The sequence below is a fragment of the Pipistrellus kuhlii genome, unplaced genomic scaffold (assembly GCF_014108245.1).
Source record: "Pipistrellus kuhlii isolate mPipKuh1 unplaced genomic scaffold, mPipKuh1.p scaffold_m20_p_33, whole genome shotgun sequence".
Taxonomy (NCBI): Eukaryota; Metazoa; Chordata; class Mammalia; order Chiroptera; family Vespertilionidae; genus Pipistrellus; species Pipistrellus kuhlii.
This window is the reverse complement of record NW_023425533.1, coordinates 1,749,735-1,767,763: the sequence shown is the minus strand read 5'-3', so window position 1 is coordinate 1,767,763 and position 18,029 is coordinate 1,749,735. Positions and strand designations below refer to the sequence as shown.

At 37.5% G+C, this 18,029-nt stretch overlaps 1 protein-coding gene across 1 annotated transcript in view; it reads right to left on the bottom strand.

Annotated features, from left to right (window-relative positions):
• The window catches only part of IL1RAPL2 (interleukin 1 receptor accessory protein like 2), a 1,438,686-nt gene that overhangs the window by 707,401 nt on the left and 713,256 nt on the right, over window positions 1–18,029 (bottom strand). Inside the window, exon 3 of the mRNA XM_036460794.2 lies at window positions 16,216–16,402. Within this exon, the coding sequence (XP_036316687.1) occupies window positions 16,216–16,402 (187 nt within the window). The remainder of the gene's footprint in view (window positions 1–16,215; window positions 16,403–18,029) is intronic.

Below are 18,029 nucleotides of genomic sequence, written 5' to 3'. Positions count from 1 at the left end.
CTTAGATATGGCAGAGATTTTGAAATTACCAGTCTGGCCATTTAAAATTAGTATCATTAATATGTTAATGGTACTGAAATAATGGACAGTATGTAAGGACATACTTGACATCAAAACTTAGAAGGAATCAAAAGGGAAATTTTAGAAATAAAAACACTATATTATAAATAAATAATGAATTTTAAAGGCACATTAATAGATTGGATGTGGCTGAAGAAAGAATCAGTGAGTTTGCAAGTATGTCAGTAGAAACCTCCTAAACTGAAAATCAAAGAGAAAAAAGAATGGGGAAAACAAAACAGAATATCAAAAACTGTGAAAGAAGTACAAAAGAGGTAACATAAGTATAAGAGGAATACCAGAAGAAGACAGGGAGAAAGGAACAGAAGATATATTTGAAGTAATTCTAGTTCTGAACATCCAAGATTACAGCAGACAGGGCATGAACAGAGAAGTCTGGTGTGCAGATAGGTTTCTACATGCATCTAAGCTGTTTAGAACAATATATGAAAGTCAGGCAGGTAAAATATACTGAAAATAGGGAAGCACCCAGATGTGCAAAAAACATGGAATAGACAAAAAAAAAAAAAAAATAGTAAACATTTTTACTCTTTTGAGAATAGCACTGAATAGGCTCATACCAGATACTAAAATTCTAAAATTCCAACCCAAGATATCTGCACATTTTCAGAATTCAAAGGCCAGAACTGCCCATGTAAAACCGATTTTTCATAAGTTATAAGAATTAAATTAAATAGTAAATGAACGTGCTTGGCACAGGGTAAGGCCCAGTAAACAATAAAAATAGGCTATTCACTCAATCATTTTATGGAATTATTGGAATGTTAAAATAGAATCATCCTATGATCAGATGTGCATTTCTAAAAGATCTTTTGAGTGGATAAGAAGAAGGCAGTTAGGTTGTAGAAAGATACATTGCTCAAGAGTCTATTTGCTTTTCTTTAAATTCCTTTATTAATTAAGGTATTACATATGTGTCTTTACCCCCCCCCCAATCCTCCCCACTCTCACCCTGCTGTTGTCTGTGTCCATTGGTTAGGCTTACATGCATGCATACAAGTCCTTTGGTTGATCTGTTCCCCTTGCCCCCACCCTCCCCTACCTTCCCTCTGAGGTTTGATGGTCTGATTGATGTTTCTTTGTCTCTGGATCTGGTTTTGTTCATCATTTTAGGTTGTTCATTATATTCCATAAATGAGTGAAATCATGTGATATGTATCTTTCTCTGACTGGCTTATTTCACTTGGCATAATGCTCTCCAGTACCAACCTTGCTGCTGCAAATGTTAAGAACTCCTTTTTTTTTTTTTTTTTTTTTTTTTTTTTTTTTTTTTTTTTACCATAGTATAGTATCCCATTGAGTAGATGTACCACAGTTTTAAAATCCACTCATCTGCTGATAGGCACTTAGGTTGTTTCCAAATCTTAGCTATTGTAAATTGTGCTAAGATTTGGAAACAGCCTAAGTGCCTATGAACATAGGGGTGCATATACCCTTTCTGATTGGTGTTTCAAATTTCTTAGGATATATTCCTAGGAGTGGGATCACTGGGTCAAATGGGAGTTCCATTTTAAGTTTTTTGAGGAAACTCCATACTGTTCTCCCACAGTGGCTACACCAGTCTGCATTCCCACCAGCAATGCAAGAAGATTCCTTTTTCTCCTCATTCTCACCAGCCCTTGTCGTTTTTGTTAATTTAAATTCTTTATTATTTAAAGTATTATATGTCTCCCTTTTCCCTCATTGACCTTTTCCCAGCCACACTCTCCCCAGGGCATGCCCTCAACCCCTCAATCTGTGTCAATTAGTTATGCTCATATGCATGCATACAAGTGTTTGGTTGATTTCTCTCACATCTTCCCTCATAGGTTTCACAGTCTATTTGATACTTCTAGGACTCTGGTTCTATTTTTGTTCATCAGCTATGTTGTTCATTATATTCCACAGAAAGAAGAAACAGTCAGAGGAAGCTCATCTTAACATCATTTGGCACCCAGAGGAAGAGAAGGGGCACTGCAATGGGGACTGCTGGTACTGCTTCTGTGTTTTAATTGTTGATCTTATTGGCAAGGTATCAGGATTACTGCTGTTCTTCTGAATCTTGCAAAACAGTTAGATATCCATCTCAAACTGAGCATCATCCCCAACTACATGCTTTCTGTCATGATTGTACAGATTGCTCAAATTGTTTACGTCTATTTTGGAGTCTTCGATTTAGGTGCCAGGGATGGTGACTCCTGGGATATTGGGAAGATGGCCAGGTGGGATTGAGCCATGGGAGAATTTTGATCATCCAACAGAACCTTTCAATCATAAATGATTCGGGTTTCTCTAGGTATGGTGGAGAAGAGCGTCCCCCCAGGCGTGGGTACCACAGTTTTTAATCCACTTATCTGCTGATATTTTTTAATCCACTTAGGCTATTTCCAAATCTTATCTATGGTGAATTGTGCTGTTATGAACATAGGGATACATATATCCTTTCTGATTGGTGTTTCTAGTTTCTTGGATATATTCTTAGAAGTAGGGTTACTGGGACAACGAGAAGTTCCATTTTTCACTTTTTGGGGAAATCCATACTGTTCTCCACAATGGCCATATCAATCTGCATTCCCATAGCAGTGCAAAAGGATTCCTTTTTCTCCACATCCTACCCAGCAGTTGTTCTTTGTTGATTTGTTAATGATAGCCATTATGACCTCATTGTTGTTTTGATTTGCATCTCTCAGATGATTAGTGACTTTGAGCATGTTTTCATGTCACATGGCCTTCTGTATGTCTTCTTTTCAAAAGTGTCTATTTAGGCCCTTTGCCCATTTTTTGATTGTATTGTTTATCTTCTTTTTGTTAACTTGGAGATTAATTCTTATTGGAGATAACATTGGCAAATATGTGATCCCATGAAATGGGCTTTCTTGTTTTGTTGATGGTTTCTTTCACTGTGCAGAGACAAAATGTTTTGGTCTAATCCCATTTATTTATTTATTTTCTCCTTAGTTTCCATTGCCCTAGGATCTGTATCAGTAAAGATATTGTTACAATATATGTCTTCTATTTTGCTTTCTATGGTTTCTTTTAGAAATTTTATAGTTTCTTAACTTACTTTTATATTCTTTATCCATTTTGAGTTTATTTTGTGTATGGTGTAAGTTGGTGGTCTACTTTATTTATTTTAATATATCTGACCAATTTCCCCAACACCATTTATAGAAGAAACTGTTTTGACTCCATTGTATGCTCTTGCATCTTTTGTTAAATATAAATTGAGCATAATCACCTGGGTTGATCTCATGGTTCACCGTTCTGTTCCATTGGTCTATCTGTCTCTTCTTGTGACAGAACCAGACAGTTTTGATAATAGTATATTTGCAGAATAGCTTGATATCTAGTATTGTGATCCCTCTAACTTTGTTCTTCTTTCTCAAGATTGCTGCAGCTATTCTGTGTCTTTTTACAACACAGATGAATTTTTGGAGAATGAGTTCTAGGACTTTGAAGTATGCCATTGGTATTTTAATTGGGATTGCATTGAATATATAGATTGCTTTAATTAGTATGGACATTTAAATAATGATTCTTCCAATCCATGAATAAGGTATATTCTTCCATTTGTTTTTATGTCTTCCTCTATCACTTTTTTTTTTCAGTGTCCTGTAATGTTGTGAATATAGGTCCTTTACCTCATTGGTCAAATTTATTTTGAAGTATCTTATTTTTTTGTTGTAGTTGCAATGGTAAATAAGATATATTTAGTTTCTCTTTCTGGAAGTCCATTATAGGTGTATAAAAAAAAAACACATATATTTCTAGGTGTTAATTTTGCATCCTGTTATAGTACCATATTTATTTATTAGTTCCAGTAGTGATTTTTTTTATTCTTTTTTTTTCTTTTATTAAGGTATTATATGTGTATATATCTTACCATTGCATCCCTCCACCCCACTCCCATACATGCCCTAACCCCCCAATGCTTTACATCCATTGGTTAGTCTTGTATGCATGCATTCAAGTCCTTCAGTTGATCTCTTATCTCCCCCACCTCTCCCTAAGCTTCCAGCTGTGATTTGACAGTCTGTTTGATGCTTCACTGCCTCTGTATCTATCTTTTTGTTCATCAGATTATAATGTTCTTTATTATCCACAGATGAGTGAGGTCATGTGGTGTTTCTCTTTCATTGTCTGGCTTATTTCACTCAGAATGATGTTCTCCAATTCCATCCAGATTGCTGCAAATGATGAGAATTACTTCTTTTTTCCATTGTATAGATGCACCATAGGTTTTTGATCCAATCATCTGCTTACGGGCACCTAGGCTGTTTCCAAATCCTAGCTATTGTAGATTGTGCTGCTATGAACATAGAGGTGCATATATCCCTTCTGATTGGTGTTTCTAGTTTCTTGGGATATATTCCTAGGAGTGGGATCACTGGGTCAAATGGGAGTTCCATTTTCAATTTTTTGAGGAAGCTCCATACTGTGCTCCACAGTGGTTGCACCAGTCTGCATTTCCACAGGCAGTGCATGAGGGTTCCTTTTTCTCCGCAACCTCACCAACACTTGTCATTTGTTGATGTTATTCATTCTGACAGGTGTGAGATAGTACCGCATTGTTGTTTTGATTTGCATCTCTAGAATAATTAGTGACTTTGAGCATGTTTTCATGTGCCTTTTGGCCTTCCTTCTGTCTTCTTTTGAAAATATTCTATTTAGGTCCATTGCCCATTTTTAATTGGGTCATTTATCTTCGTTTTATTTAGTTGTATAAGCTGTCTGTAGATGTTGGAGATTAAACCTTTATCAGTGTTAACATCTGCAAATATATTCTCCCATACAATAAGCTTTCTTGTTGTTTTGCTGTGCAATAGCTTTTTATTTTGATGTAGTCCCATTTGTTTACTTTCTCTTTAGCTTCCATTGCGCTAGCTGCAGTATAAGTGAAGAAGTTCTTTTGGCATATGTCTGAGATTTCTCTGCCTGTGGAATTCTCTAGTATTTTTATGGTTTCTGGGTCTTGTTTTCTTATCCAATCTGTTACCCTATGTCTTTTGATTGGAGCATTTAATCCATTTACATTTAAAGTTATTATTGATAGGTACTTATTTGAAGCCATTTTTATTCTATACCCCTGTGTTCCTTCTTAGCATCCTATTTCTTTATTTTTACAGTAGACCCTTTAGCATTTCTTGCATTGCTGGTTTGGTGGAGCTAAATTCCTATAGTCTTTTTTTTGTCTGTGAAGCTCCTGATTGCACCTTCAATTTTGATTGGTAGCCTTGCTGGGTACAGTATTTTTGGATTCAGACCTTTCCTTTGCATGACTTTGTATATTTCATCCCATTCCCTTCTGGCCTGCTGAGTTTCTGTTGAGAAATCAGTTGCTAGTCTGATGGGGGTTCCTTTATATGTAACTTTCCATTTCTCTCTGGCTGCTTTTAAGATTCTTACTTTATTGTTGGTGTTTGCCAATTTAATTATAATGTGCCTTGGCGTCAATCTTCTGGGATTCATTTTGCTTGGGACTCTGTGAGCATCTTGGATTTGTGTGGGGTTTTTCTTCTCTATCTCAGGAAAGTTCTCTGTCATTATTTCTTGAAGTACGTTTTCCATGTCTTCCTCAGTTTCCTTTCCTTCTGGAATCCCTATTATTCTAATATTGTTTTGTTTTGTATTGTCCCAAAGTTCCAGTAGGCTCTCCTCCTGCTTTTTAATTTTTTTTTTTTTTAGAAGCTGCTCTAATTAGGTATTTTTTTCCATCTTATCTTCTAGCTAACTGATGCAGTCCTCTGCTTCTTTTAGACTGTTCTTGATGCTTTCTATTGAGTTCTTCATAGTAGCAATGTCATTTTTCATTTCTTGGTGCATCTTCATTTCCTCTTGGTTCTTCTTCATTTCTTCTTGGGTCTTACTCATATTGTCAAATTTGTCTTCCATTCTTTTTAGCCATTTATGATCATTACTCTGAATTCTTTCTCTGGTAGGTTGCTTGCCTCAAACTCGTTTACTTCATTTTCTGGTGATGCCTTCTTTCCCTTCATTTGTGGGCTGTTTATTTGTCTCTCTATTGTCTCTCTTTTCAGGATGTCTGGTTATGTAGATCTGTCTCTCCTGAGTTGATTTAAAGGCACAAAGTTCAACACAACCAGGTACAACACACAAAGCACTGAGCAGAAATGTATTTGTGATATTAATACCCTCCTATAAAGGTGACCACTAGGGAAAGGTAAATCAGGGGATAGGAGAGAAAGAAGAAGAGTAAAAAGAGAAGAGGGAGGGAGCAAAAAAAAAAAAGATAGGAAAAAATTATATATATATATATATATATATATATATATATATATATCGAATGTCAAAATGAAATTGGGAAACAGAGAGAAGAAAAAAAAGGGAGAGAGAGAGAGAGAGAGAGAGAGAGAGAGAGAGAGAGAGAGAGAGAATGAGTCTAAGAGATAAAAGGGGAATAAACTATATATATGGGGAGAGAATTTCAATTGATCAACCACTAATCCCAGCAAATGCTGGCAGCAGTAACTGGAGAATAATACAATCTACAACATCCACTAATATCCAGCAAAGGAAGGGAAAACAGAAGTAAAAAAAAAAAATGAAATAAGAAAATACCAAGCAACAGCAACAACAGAAAGAATAAGCAAAATACTCTCACTAAAAAGCATAAAAATACAATATAATCAACATTCCCACAAACAGCATCAAAAGGACAGAGAGGCCGAAATCGGTTTGGCTCAGTGGTAGAGCATTGGTCTGCAGACTGAAAGGTTCCAGGTTCTATTCCATCAGGGGCATGTACGTTGGTCGGGCACTTTCCTGGTAGGGGGTGTGCAGGAGGCAGCTGGTTGATGCTTCTCTCTCATCAATGTTTCTAGTTCTCTATTTCTCTCCCTTCCTCTCTTTAAAAAATTAATAAAATATCTATTTTTTTAAAAAGGACAGAGAGGAAAACAATTTTTATTTTTTGCTAGTTAATACAGCTCAGAGAGGGGTGTGTTTGCACTTGGAAATTAGATATATAAGTAGGGTAGAAATTTTAGCAGGGGGGAGACAGAAAGAGTAAGGAAAATCTAAAGCAGGAAAGGGTTAATATAAACAGGATAGCAAAAGGGGGAAGGTTAGGTAGAGAGTGATGGTGTAAAGGTCGTGTTGAGATAGGGTTAAGCAATGTTAAAGGAAAAATGAAAATAAAATGAAGAACACTAATTCCAATGTAAAATAAAGAGAAAATAAAATGGCACTTAAAATTTTTTTTAAATAGCAGTAGTAATAATGCTGATTGAACCTAAAAATGTAATAATTAAAAAGTTAAAATCAAGTGAGGAAAAATGGAAAAAAATCATTTCTTAAGTAATAGATGCAAAAACTGAAATAAAATAAAAAATTAGCAAAAAAGTGTGCAGTTGTGAAGGCCATTCATTTCTTCTGTTATTCTGTTTGGCATGCCTGTTTCTCAGTCCAGACAGTATTGCAGTTTCCTGTGTTCTGCTGCACCTCAGTGTTGTAGACTAGTCCTTGATTTTAAGATGGTGATTCCTTAGTTTCTTTGTTTTTTATTAAATAAAACTAGTAATAAACACAGTCAATTTGTACTTCAGCCCCTAGGTGGCAGTGTTTCTGGATTGATGTCCCCTTCTTTTTGGCTTCTTCAGCCTTCTTTTCGTATGGCGCTCAATACCAATTTTGCCTGGGAGCTAAATCCTGGATGATTTCTCCCTGCTCTGCTTCTCAGCTTCCAGAGAAGCTGTTTCCTCCTGTCTTATTTCAGGGCCAGCCAATCTGGGTGGTCTCTCCTTTGTAATCAGAAGCAAAGGGTTGGGGTTGCAGGGGAACCAGCCTAGGTGTGCGATGGGCCTGTCTGCCGTGCACTTAACAACAGACTGACTACCTTTCCAACTCCTATGTTCTCCCTCCATGTCAGATCAGAATGGGTTGCTCCCTAGAAAACCCCACTATTAGCAACCTTGAGGACCCCGTCCACTCTCTCGAATCACGCCAGACCCAACAGCGGGGTCTTTTGTGGACACAGATTTCCGTGGTTCCACCGCACCCTTTTATCTCTGCGGCCACAGTGGCCGCAGTTTCTGGGGCTGCAGCTTTTGCTGTTGAAACACAGACACCCCACGTTATCCCTGGCAAAATCCAACCTTTCTGTGGAATCCTTGTGTCTGCACAGGTCGGGGCCCCCACAGTTGGTTTTTTTGTTTGTTTGTTTTGTTTTTTTCAGGTCTCATATCAGATCCCCAGTTGCAGCTCTGATATGGTTGTGAGAGGCAGCATGTACAAGTGTTTACATTTCCACCATCTTCGTTACACATCTTGAGAGGGACTCATTAGTTTCTATTTGTTTCAATATGCTCTCTGTTCCCTTCTTCCTCACTGTTTCTTCTGGTATGCCTATTATTCTAATATTGCTTTTTCTGATGGAGTCAGCTAGTTCTCATAGAGCTCTTACATTTTTTTTTTTAATCTAGATTCTATCTTTGATATCCCTAATTATTTCTTCCATCTGGTCAGTTCTACTTCTTATGCTCAGTAACTCATTACTGATATCCTTAATTAAATGCTTCAGCTTTAGGATTTCTGTTTGCTTCTTTTTTAGCCTCAATCTATTTGTTACTCATTTTGTTTATTAATTTGTTTTCTGAGTAAATTGTCTGTTTTTTCTTGCATCTCATTGAATATTTTTAGAACTGCAACCTTGAATTCTCTGTAATTTGTATCAAATATTTCATGTGTTCCAGTTTGCTTTCTGGAGATTTTTTCATTTTGGTTGTAAATGGCTTCTCTATCTTGGTTAGTTATGGAATTTGATGGGCTCCCTTCTCTCTTTAGATACCTATGTATACCAGTATGTTGTCACTTCTGTAGCAGGTGTTTTTGAAGAGGCCTTTCTGCAATTTTCCAGTGGATGGTGATGAATCTTAAGTATTTTTAGCTCTGTGAAATCCCAAAGCTCGCCTGAGTGGCTGCTGTTAGTTTAGCCCTGATTCTGAGTAGTAAAGTTTGTTTTGTCCTCTGGATAAAGGCAACCTCAGACCTTTCTGGGTTCCCTCTCCACACATCCCAACTAGAGATTTGAAGATAATATGCGATGCAACTCAACACCAAGGAGATGAGTTTAGGGAGTCTAAATGGAAGCAGGGCTCTGTGGCTCTGTTTCTTTGTTTGGAACACTGACCACTCAACAGCCAACAATCACAACAGAACCCCTACACTATGTCCTTGCCCAGGCCTCTCAGCAGCCGCAGTTCATGCTGCTCACTTATAAAGGATTGTCTAGCAAAAATCTCTACACCTTGCTTCTGAAGAACATGCTCACAACAGCCGGATTCTTTCCCTCTCCAGGCTGAGCCAGCTGCCACCTCTAGGCTGCAGGGCTACATCTGTGGCAGTTTGAGTTATCCTCCCTTGTCACCTGTTTGTTCCTATTTACCCAACTTTAGATGCTTCAATGTGTGAATCTCTTAGGTGTGTCTTTTGTTCAGCAGGGAGTTCTTTACTGAGTCATATCTGATCAACTTGTAATTTCAGGTGGAAACTAAGGGAAACTTTCACATTGCCATTCTTCTGAAGTCACTTCCTCTGCTATCTACAGTTTAAAAGAGAGGTATGTCTACAGTCTTTTACTTGATGCAAATTCTGTTTACTTCAAGTAGGAGCTGCTCTTTATTTTTTTTAATATATATTTAATTAATATTTTTACAGAAAAAAAAAGGGAGAGGGAAGAGAGTTAGAAACATCAATGAGAGAGAAACATCAATCAGCTGCATCCTCCATGTCCCCTACTGGAGATGTGTCCACAACCAAAATACATTCCCATGACCGAAATTGAACCTGGGACCCTTCAGTCTGCAGGCCAACACTCTATCCATTGAGCCAAACAGGTTAGGGCAGGAGCTGCTCTTTAGATGTCTTAATTGATATATCTCCTTCCTAGAGTGTTGAGGAAAAGTTCTTATATGTCCACCTCCATGAGAACAAGGAAATATGTGTATTTTGGTTACTTTACTATTTTCAGTTCTTAGTGTGGCTCAGAACATATGGTAAGTACCCAATAAATGTGTTGAATAAATGAAGAGTTAAATACATTAATGATTAAATTTTAACTGAAATATCCCTTAATGCCCCAATCTATCCACATAACCATGACAAACATATGAAATTAAGATAGTTGGGGCAAGAAAATGGAAAATTCAAACTGGTAGCCTTGACAGCATTAACATTAGGCTTTTATTAACCAAGGTAACTAATCACATAGATTAGTATTTTACCCCAAAGTATCCATTCATATTTTCATTGCTGATGTTTTATTAAAGTTAAAGTATTCTTTTGTTTAGAAATGGGATAAAGGGATTCAATACTACTATGACAAGTATTCTCAGTGAATAATGAGGTTGTTCTAGTTCTTCTTAGTTCAACAAAGAAAATAATCTGTAGTTCTTTTCAAAAATTTTATAAAAACGCTAACATTATTTTATACTAGTATTCTGTCATAATGTCTAAGCCTCATTCATAGAGTATCATGAGGAAGTGCTAAAAGCATATTCCCTTGCCTCATTTCATTTTGCTAACTGATAGAGTTCAGATAAAGGGGTTACAGAGCCTTTACACATATCTTTTACATTCCCAGGACAACCAGGATAGTCTGAGTCATTTTATGAACATAATCTAGTGCAACGTGATGTTACCCTATCCAACTGTAATTATGTGTAGGCACAAAAGGATAGACCTTAAAGGCTTATTATAACATATTTCAGACAGGCTAGGAAACCACGACAGAACATAAGAGTGATACAAAATGATTAAAGACTAAGCAAAAAGCAGAACGAATGAAAAATAAACCAGTTTAAATAAATATTACAAATACTTGAAAAGATGACTTGGAAAAGGATCATGGTAAATACATGCTTTTCACAGTTAAAACATTGGAGATAATGCATTAAACATTTTTAACTTTGAATGTATACCAAAATAAACTCTGAACAAGTGTGTCCTCTTTCTATAAAACAAAATTACATCATATTCAGCCTGACAGGCAATGCACAACTGCAAACAGGGCATATTATAGAAATATTAACTATACATAAATATTTTCCTAACACATCCATACGTTTTTTTCAAAGATTTTCTTGCAACTTGGGATAGAATTTGAGTTCACAACCTATCTAGGAGCTTCAGGGACTTTAAATTTAAATTTGGAGTCTGGTATATTATCCTGATCCATTAGTGTGGTAGAGTGACAAAGAGGATGAGCCCGCTAGCTAAACTGCAAGTCAAAAATTGTGGTGTGACTTTTGTTAAGTCATTTGATTACTCTGAGTCTCTAGTCACTTCTATAAAATGGAGATAATAAATCCTGTCTCATATAGTAGTATTAGAGATTGAGTTAATCCAACTAAAGCACTTAAAACAGAGCCTGGAATATAGTAAGTACTCAATAAATATGGTAGCTAATTTAGCAAAAATATAAGAAGAGGAAATAGTAGAATGGATATTGTAAGAAAAGAATGATGTCCTAAATTTTACTTCTAGATGCTAACTTTTGAGATAGCCAAACTCCCTTCTTCAAGGATAAAATTGAGACAAACATCTTATTCTATCTTTTGGTGGGATCCTCTGCACCAGTTCTGCATCCTAGAGAAATCCCTGTGATCAAGGTTGGGTGTATACCCAGGCCCATTTCAGGAAAGGGACTCTGAAGTCACACATCCTTAAATATAAACCAGATTTTGTTAGCTGAGTAACTTTAGACAAGTTTATATATCCCTCTGGGCCTCATTTTTTTCTCTATTAAATGAGAATAATACTACGTAGAGTTGCATTGAGATATAAATGAGATAATATAGTGACGAAGTTTAGCACAGTGAATTGCACATAGCAGGTATTTGATGGTATAAAGAGTCCAACAAAATTATGAATATTCTATATTTATACATAAAGAATTTCATGCTTACTTAATTAATTTATTTATTTTTAAATATATTTTTTATTGTTGATAATATAATAGGATATTTCCCCTCTCCCTCCTCCCACCCATCCTCCTAACCCTTAATCACCTCCCATGTCTTCATTACCCTATTGTCCATGTCCATGGGCTATGCCTATCTATACTAATAAAAGCCTAGGTGGTCGTCATGCCCTCACACTGTTATGCAGTCACACCATCACAATCCATCTTGAGGTTGGGTGGGGTTTGAAGCTGTGTGTGCGCCACAGGGGCAGGTCCCAGCAGTTGCTCCAAGTGGCTTCCACCAGGGTTCCTACAGCCCTTCATGTGCTGTATAGGCAGGACCTCCTGCTCCAGCCTATGTCTTTGGGGTAATCCATAGAGGAGCCCCGGATGAGTGGGTGGGGCCTACTTCTTTAGGATGATCAATTGTGGGGCTCCAACACTGGAGAGGACACAGGCCAGGCTGGGAGACCCACCCCCCTGAGTGCACAAATTTTGTGCACCAGGCCACTAATAAGTATATAAGTTCTTTGGTTTATCTCTTCTTGTCTCCCTCCCCCCAACTCCACATCAAAGTATGCCCATCTGTTCCATGCCTCCCTGCTTTGGGTCTTATTTTGTTGGTCAATTCATTCTGCTCATTAAATTCAGCGAATAAGTGAGGTCATGTTATATGTGTCTCTCTCAGATTGGCTTACTTCACTTAGCATAATATACATAGTTCTTTTACCTGTGAGAATCATATCTTCCTTAAAAAATAAAACAACAGGGAGGACAAATCTCATAGAGGTTTGAGGTTCCAGTTCAGGACATGTTCTTGGTATCTATTGTTGAGTTCTCCAAGTATCAACTGAAAAGGCTTCCAAATGTAAAACAACTGGCAGCTTTAGGAGTAAGGATTTAGGCTTCCCTGGGAATTAAGGATCTGTCAGATCCTATAAAAACAACCTATTACACACTTTATGTGTATTTTGTTTCAACAATGTGCAGAGCACCTGTGTAGAAAACCTCCTTGGTCATCATATTAAAAACTCTACCATGTTTCAACCACTGTGACTCAGAGCTTATAGAGGTTGCTCAGTCCTGTTATAAGAATTCAGGGCCTTTGGATAGCAGTCAAACTATCATAGCTTAAATGTTGTAAGGTTATTTCTTTACTTCTTCCACTAGCTCCATTTTCTGCCCTTGTCTGCCCTACTTTATCACCAGGGAAGCTGAATACTACCGAGTTTCCCCGAAAATAAAACATCCTCCAAAAATAAGACCTACTTATAGGTTTCCTTCTGAGTGAAATATAAGGCATCCCCCCGAAAATAAGGCCCCCTAGGCTCTGTCTCAGAATGAAAATTAATTTACTGTAAACTGCTTGCTAGGGCTGCCCTGACTGGCGTCTAGCAAGCAGTGATGTTTCGTGGAGTCCTGATGTCACTGCTGTGTGGAGGCGGAGCGGATGTCAGAGTGAGCCGTGAGCAAGGGGTGGGAGAGCGGAGGAGAGTTTCGCAGATGCGTGTAGAAGAACAGGAGGATTAGAGCAGACGGGATGCAGCGAAGGTGGTGAGTGCTGGTCTGTCTTTGGTGACACTAACTGATGCTTGTGGCCACCCTCATGATGACTGAAGGTTCTCAGTCAGTGGCAGACCCTGCTCCAGCCCAGATCCAGGCCCTAGCAAGCCCAGTGACAGTACCTAGGCATGTCCCAGAGGGTAAATGTCTGATAAAAGGGTAGGGGGGATGTCTGGTGAAGGTGTTCAGTGGCACAGGGGTGGAGGGAGGGGGATCACTTAAAATGACACAGGAGGATCAGAGGGGCAATTAAAATGACACAGGAGGATCAAAAGGGGTTACTAAAATGGTAATCCCTCCTCTGATTCTCCAGTGCCATTTTGATCCCCCCATCTCCCCTGTGTCATTTTAAGTGATCCCCCTCCCCCCACCTTGGTACCCTAATATCTTATTTTTACCCCTAGAAATGAGCACAAAAAGAAAAAGCTACTCCGTGGAGTATAAGAAAGGAGTCATGGAAGACTCTTGGGGCCAAAATCTTACTGCTTTCTGCAAAGAGAAGATGTTGAGTATCCAATTGGTCTGAAAATGGCGAGCAGAGTATGGTAACCTCATTGAACAAGTGGACAAGGGAAATGCTAAAAAGCGCAAGTGTGGATCAGATCGGCAACCATTATTTTCTGAGCTGGAAGACCTGATCTGTGAATTGGTTGTTGACAGGAGAGCAGAGGCTTTGGTTGTGAATAGGGCTCAGATTCAAGAATCTGCCCTTGTAATGACACCACAGTTTGACATAGCCCCCGAAGATTTCAAAGTATCACAACACTGGCTGGATAATTTCCTTCAGCAAAGTGAACTGTCTTTAAGAAGATCTACAACATTGTTTAGGTTGGAAGATAACTCAAGTTATTAAGTGAGCACTTGCATTCAAGCCCTTTATTGATGATGCTGACTTCTCTAAATACAATATTTCCAACATGATTGCTATGGATGAAACTGCAGTGTTTATGGGCCAATCATCTCAAACAACAATTGAACAGCGGGGTGCGTCCTTAGTGTACATTCCCCCCACTGCTTATGAAAGTGCATGTGTTTCCTGTATTTTGGCAATTCGTCTGGATGGCACTAAAACCCCACCTTTAATCATTTCTAAGGGCAAGAAGGAAAAGATTGAACGTGTTTTGGGTGTTTTTATTCTTGAAACTGAAAAAGCCTGGGCCACACAAGCAGTTATAAGGAAGAGGGTCAATTTAATGCTGCTGCTCATTATGCGAGGGAGCCAAAGAGGTCTGCTAGTCTGGGATGCAGCCAGCACTCACCGCGCTAATGACATGAAGACATTTCTTCACGAAAGAAAAATAGATCAGATAATGATTCCTGCAGGAATGACGGCCTATCTCCAGACTCTTGATATTGCTAAAAAACAATCCATTCAAAGACAATTTGCACATGGAAATTAATGCCTACATTGAAAATAGAATGGAGAGAAATCAGCGTGAAAACTGTGTGGAACCTAAACTGCAAGAAGTTGTGACTTGGGTGAAGAATTCATGGGAGAAAATCACTGCAAATGCACTGCGAGCAAGCTACCTTGACAAGAAGTACTCATTTAAAGACAGTGCTATTGCTAAACATGAGAGATTTGGTCCACTGATTCTGAAAGAAATGGAGTCACAAGAAATTCACCAGGAAATTCAGGAATTGGATTGTTATGACGATGTTCCAGAAGATGATGACATGATTGTCATTGAATAAATGATTAAATTCTTGATACTGTAGGATTCACAGTTAGTCTGGTTTGTGTTGACAACTACAGTACTACCGTACCGTATACGGGTAATAAATTTCCTTTATTTTCATTTAACGATAAATGTGTACAGTACCTCATTCTTCTTCATGGAAAAATAAGACATCCCCTGAAAATAAGACCTAGTGCATCTTTGGGAGCAAAAATTAATATAAGACACAGTAGTATTTTTGGGGAAACAGGTTATTTATTCTAAAGTCTGTTTTTGCCCTCAGATTTCTGTTTGACTTTGCATTGAGGAGAAGGGGAGGAAGGTGTTAAGAGGTGTTAGAGTATTTATCCTTCCCAACTCCCCTCTATCTGCCACAGTCCATATGTACCACTAAGACCACATCTGTGGACAGGCCCACACCACTCTAGCCAGTTTTCAGTGACACAACTTCTTACCCATGCCACACCTCGATGAATATTTCCTTTAACTCTCTTCTATTCAATTTTATTTCTAGCTAAATGCATTTCTTGTGTACAAAAAATTACTTATACTGGGCTCATTTTTCTCCTCTGCAATAACTGCAGTGACTCTTATAATTCATATCATGATAACAGTTGTTATTCTTTGTGAATACTATTACTAGTAATTATAGGCTTTGTCCCTAACAGTAAATCATATTTCTATATCACTTAAATACTTTCTTAAGTCTTAATTCTTCCCACTTGCTCTCATTAATTGAAGTGAAGGAAGATTTTACTTATTGTCCAGCAGTTGCAGAAGGTGGGATTGTTTCTGACATCTGCTAATGGAAGTGCGTGAAAAACAGAGATATATAAAATGTATAACTCTGTATTATTTAGTTATGGATCTGGGGAATTCTCAGTAAGATGTCTAATACTAAAAAAAAAATTAATAAAATTTCTCCCTTTTCCTATCCCTAAACCAGTTATTGACTTAAGGTTAAAAAATGCATTTAACACCATGCTGAGTTACCTTATACCATATAACATCAGGCTCCTGATCAGATTTTTTAAAGTCATCCATGTCTGGGCAGGAAATCTCTTTTCTTTTAGTGACTTCAGATTTTTCTAAGTAGCGGATCCTGCTATTGTAGCACAGGCCTGATTCATTCTCTGCAACAGTCAAGGACATTGACACCTTCATGCAATATGTCGAGTTTCTGTAGGAACAGAGACATAGCAAAGTGACTTTATTGGGTGTTTACAACTTCATTTGTACACTATATATTTCAAGAGTATTGACTTTTCCATTTAGCACATTACTGAGAAATCAGAAACAACATAAAAAAATACAGAACAGTTTTCTACTTTAACTGACAGGAAGATATTTTTTTTAAAAAGTGCCAATATGGACATTTCTGACCATGCAATAGCTATATAGAACAGCTATATCCACCTTCTGAACCACCAGATGGTCGGACTTTTTTTTCAAGGGATAAATATTTTTATTAAATGTATCGGATAACATTGGTTAAAAAGAAAGAAATAAATTTATGTTGAAGATCTGATAGTAAAAGCTTGAGAGAAAGTCTATAACTATTATAGAAGTATAGTCATTTCTGCTCTGCCCCTATGGCCAGATATTCCAAAGGTTGTTTGATTTTGCCAGTGATTTCTAAGCCAACATGTGCTTGTATAATATAAACAACAACAAAAAGACCAATATATAGAAGATACCTGTTAACTTACATAGGTTTTTAGAGTGTTTACTGAGATATTTCAGGGGTCCAATTCTGGCATCCTACAAAGGCCAAAGCCTAGTAAAAACTTGTCAGCCTAGCTTAATTTTATTCATTGTAAAAGAACTTCAACATTGAATTTTATCATAAGGTCACTTTGTATACACCATGACATTTCCCTACCCTACTGTACATGGACTCCAGAAAATATCAACCACAAAACATAAAACTGGAAAATGTGAAGAAGAAATCAGAAACAACCTGGTAAGATTTAGAAGGTCAAATGTTTTCTTTCTTGGGTGAGACACATCAGAACCATTTTTGTTATAAATATCAAGGATACCTGCTGTTGAACATACAAAGTGCCAAAGGTATTTAAAAACCAAGTATTTTTAAAATCAAATGATAACAATCCTAACAGATAGAATTACCACGAGAATCAATAATTTAATGCTGGTCTCAAAACATTGTCAGTATATTTAGTTCTCATTGAAATTTCACAAAATGGTAGGTATCATACAAATGTGGATGAAAGGGGCCACATGATAACCTGACAAATTCGGGAAGTCTTGCAAACTCAGAGACCTAAAGTAACCACAAAGGATGGTCTGAAATTAAACTTAAACTAAAAGTAGTTATTGTGGATAGTTAAGTCCTAGGCTAGTATCTTCAATGACAAGGTCAAACTTTACCTTAACTGAGCCTTTCAGTCAATCCACATCTTTGATAACATAGCCTTGGAATGTTTGGGTAACTTGTAACTTCCCTTTTTCTGGACCCCTTGGGGCACAACCTAATGTGCCTGGGCACCAGGTCAGAGACCACAAATTCCTTCACTGTTATCATGTTAATTGTTCCTGCACTCACCTAAGAATGTGTCTATTATTTTACTTTTTATCCAATTCCAGAGATTTTCCCACTTTGCTTTCTTCTGCCTCTCTAGTGTGTCATCAATAGATTTCATGTAACCCACCTAGGTCCCTCCTTTGATTACTCCCACCATTCTCAGGAGCACTATCCCAATCCCTTGAGATATTGCTTCCTGGCAATTATTGACAGTTTGGCTTCTTTACAGGTTTGAATGTGTTTTATGTTAACACAAATTACA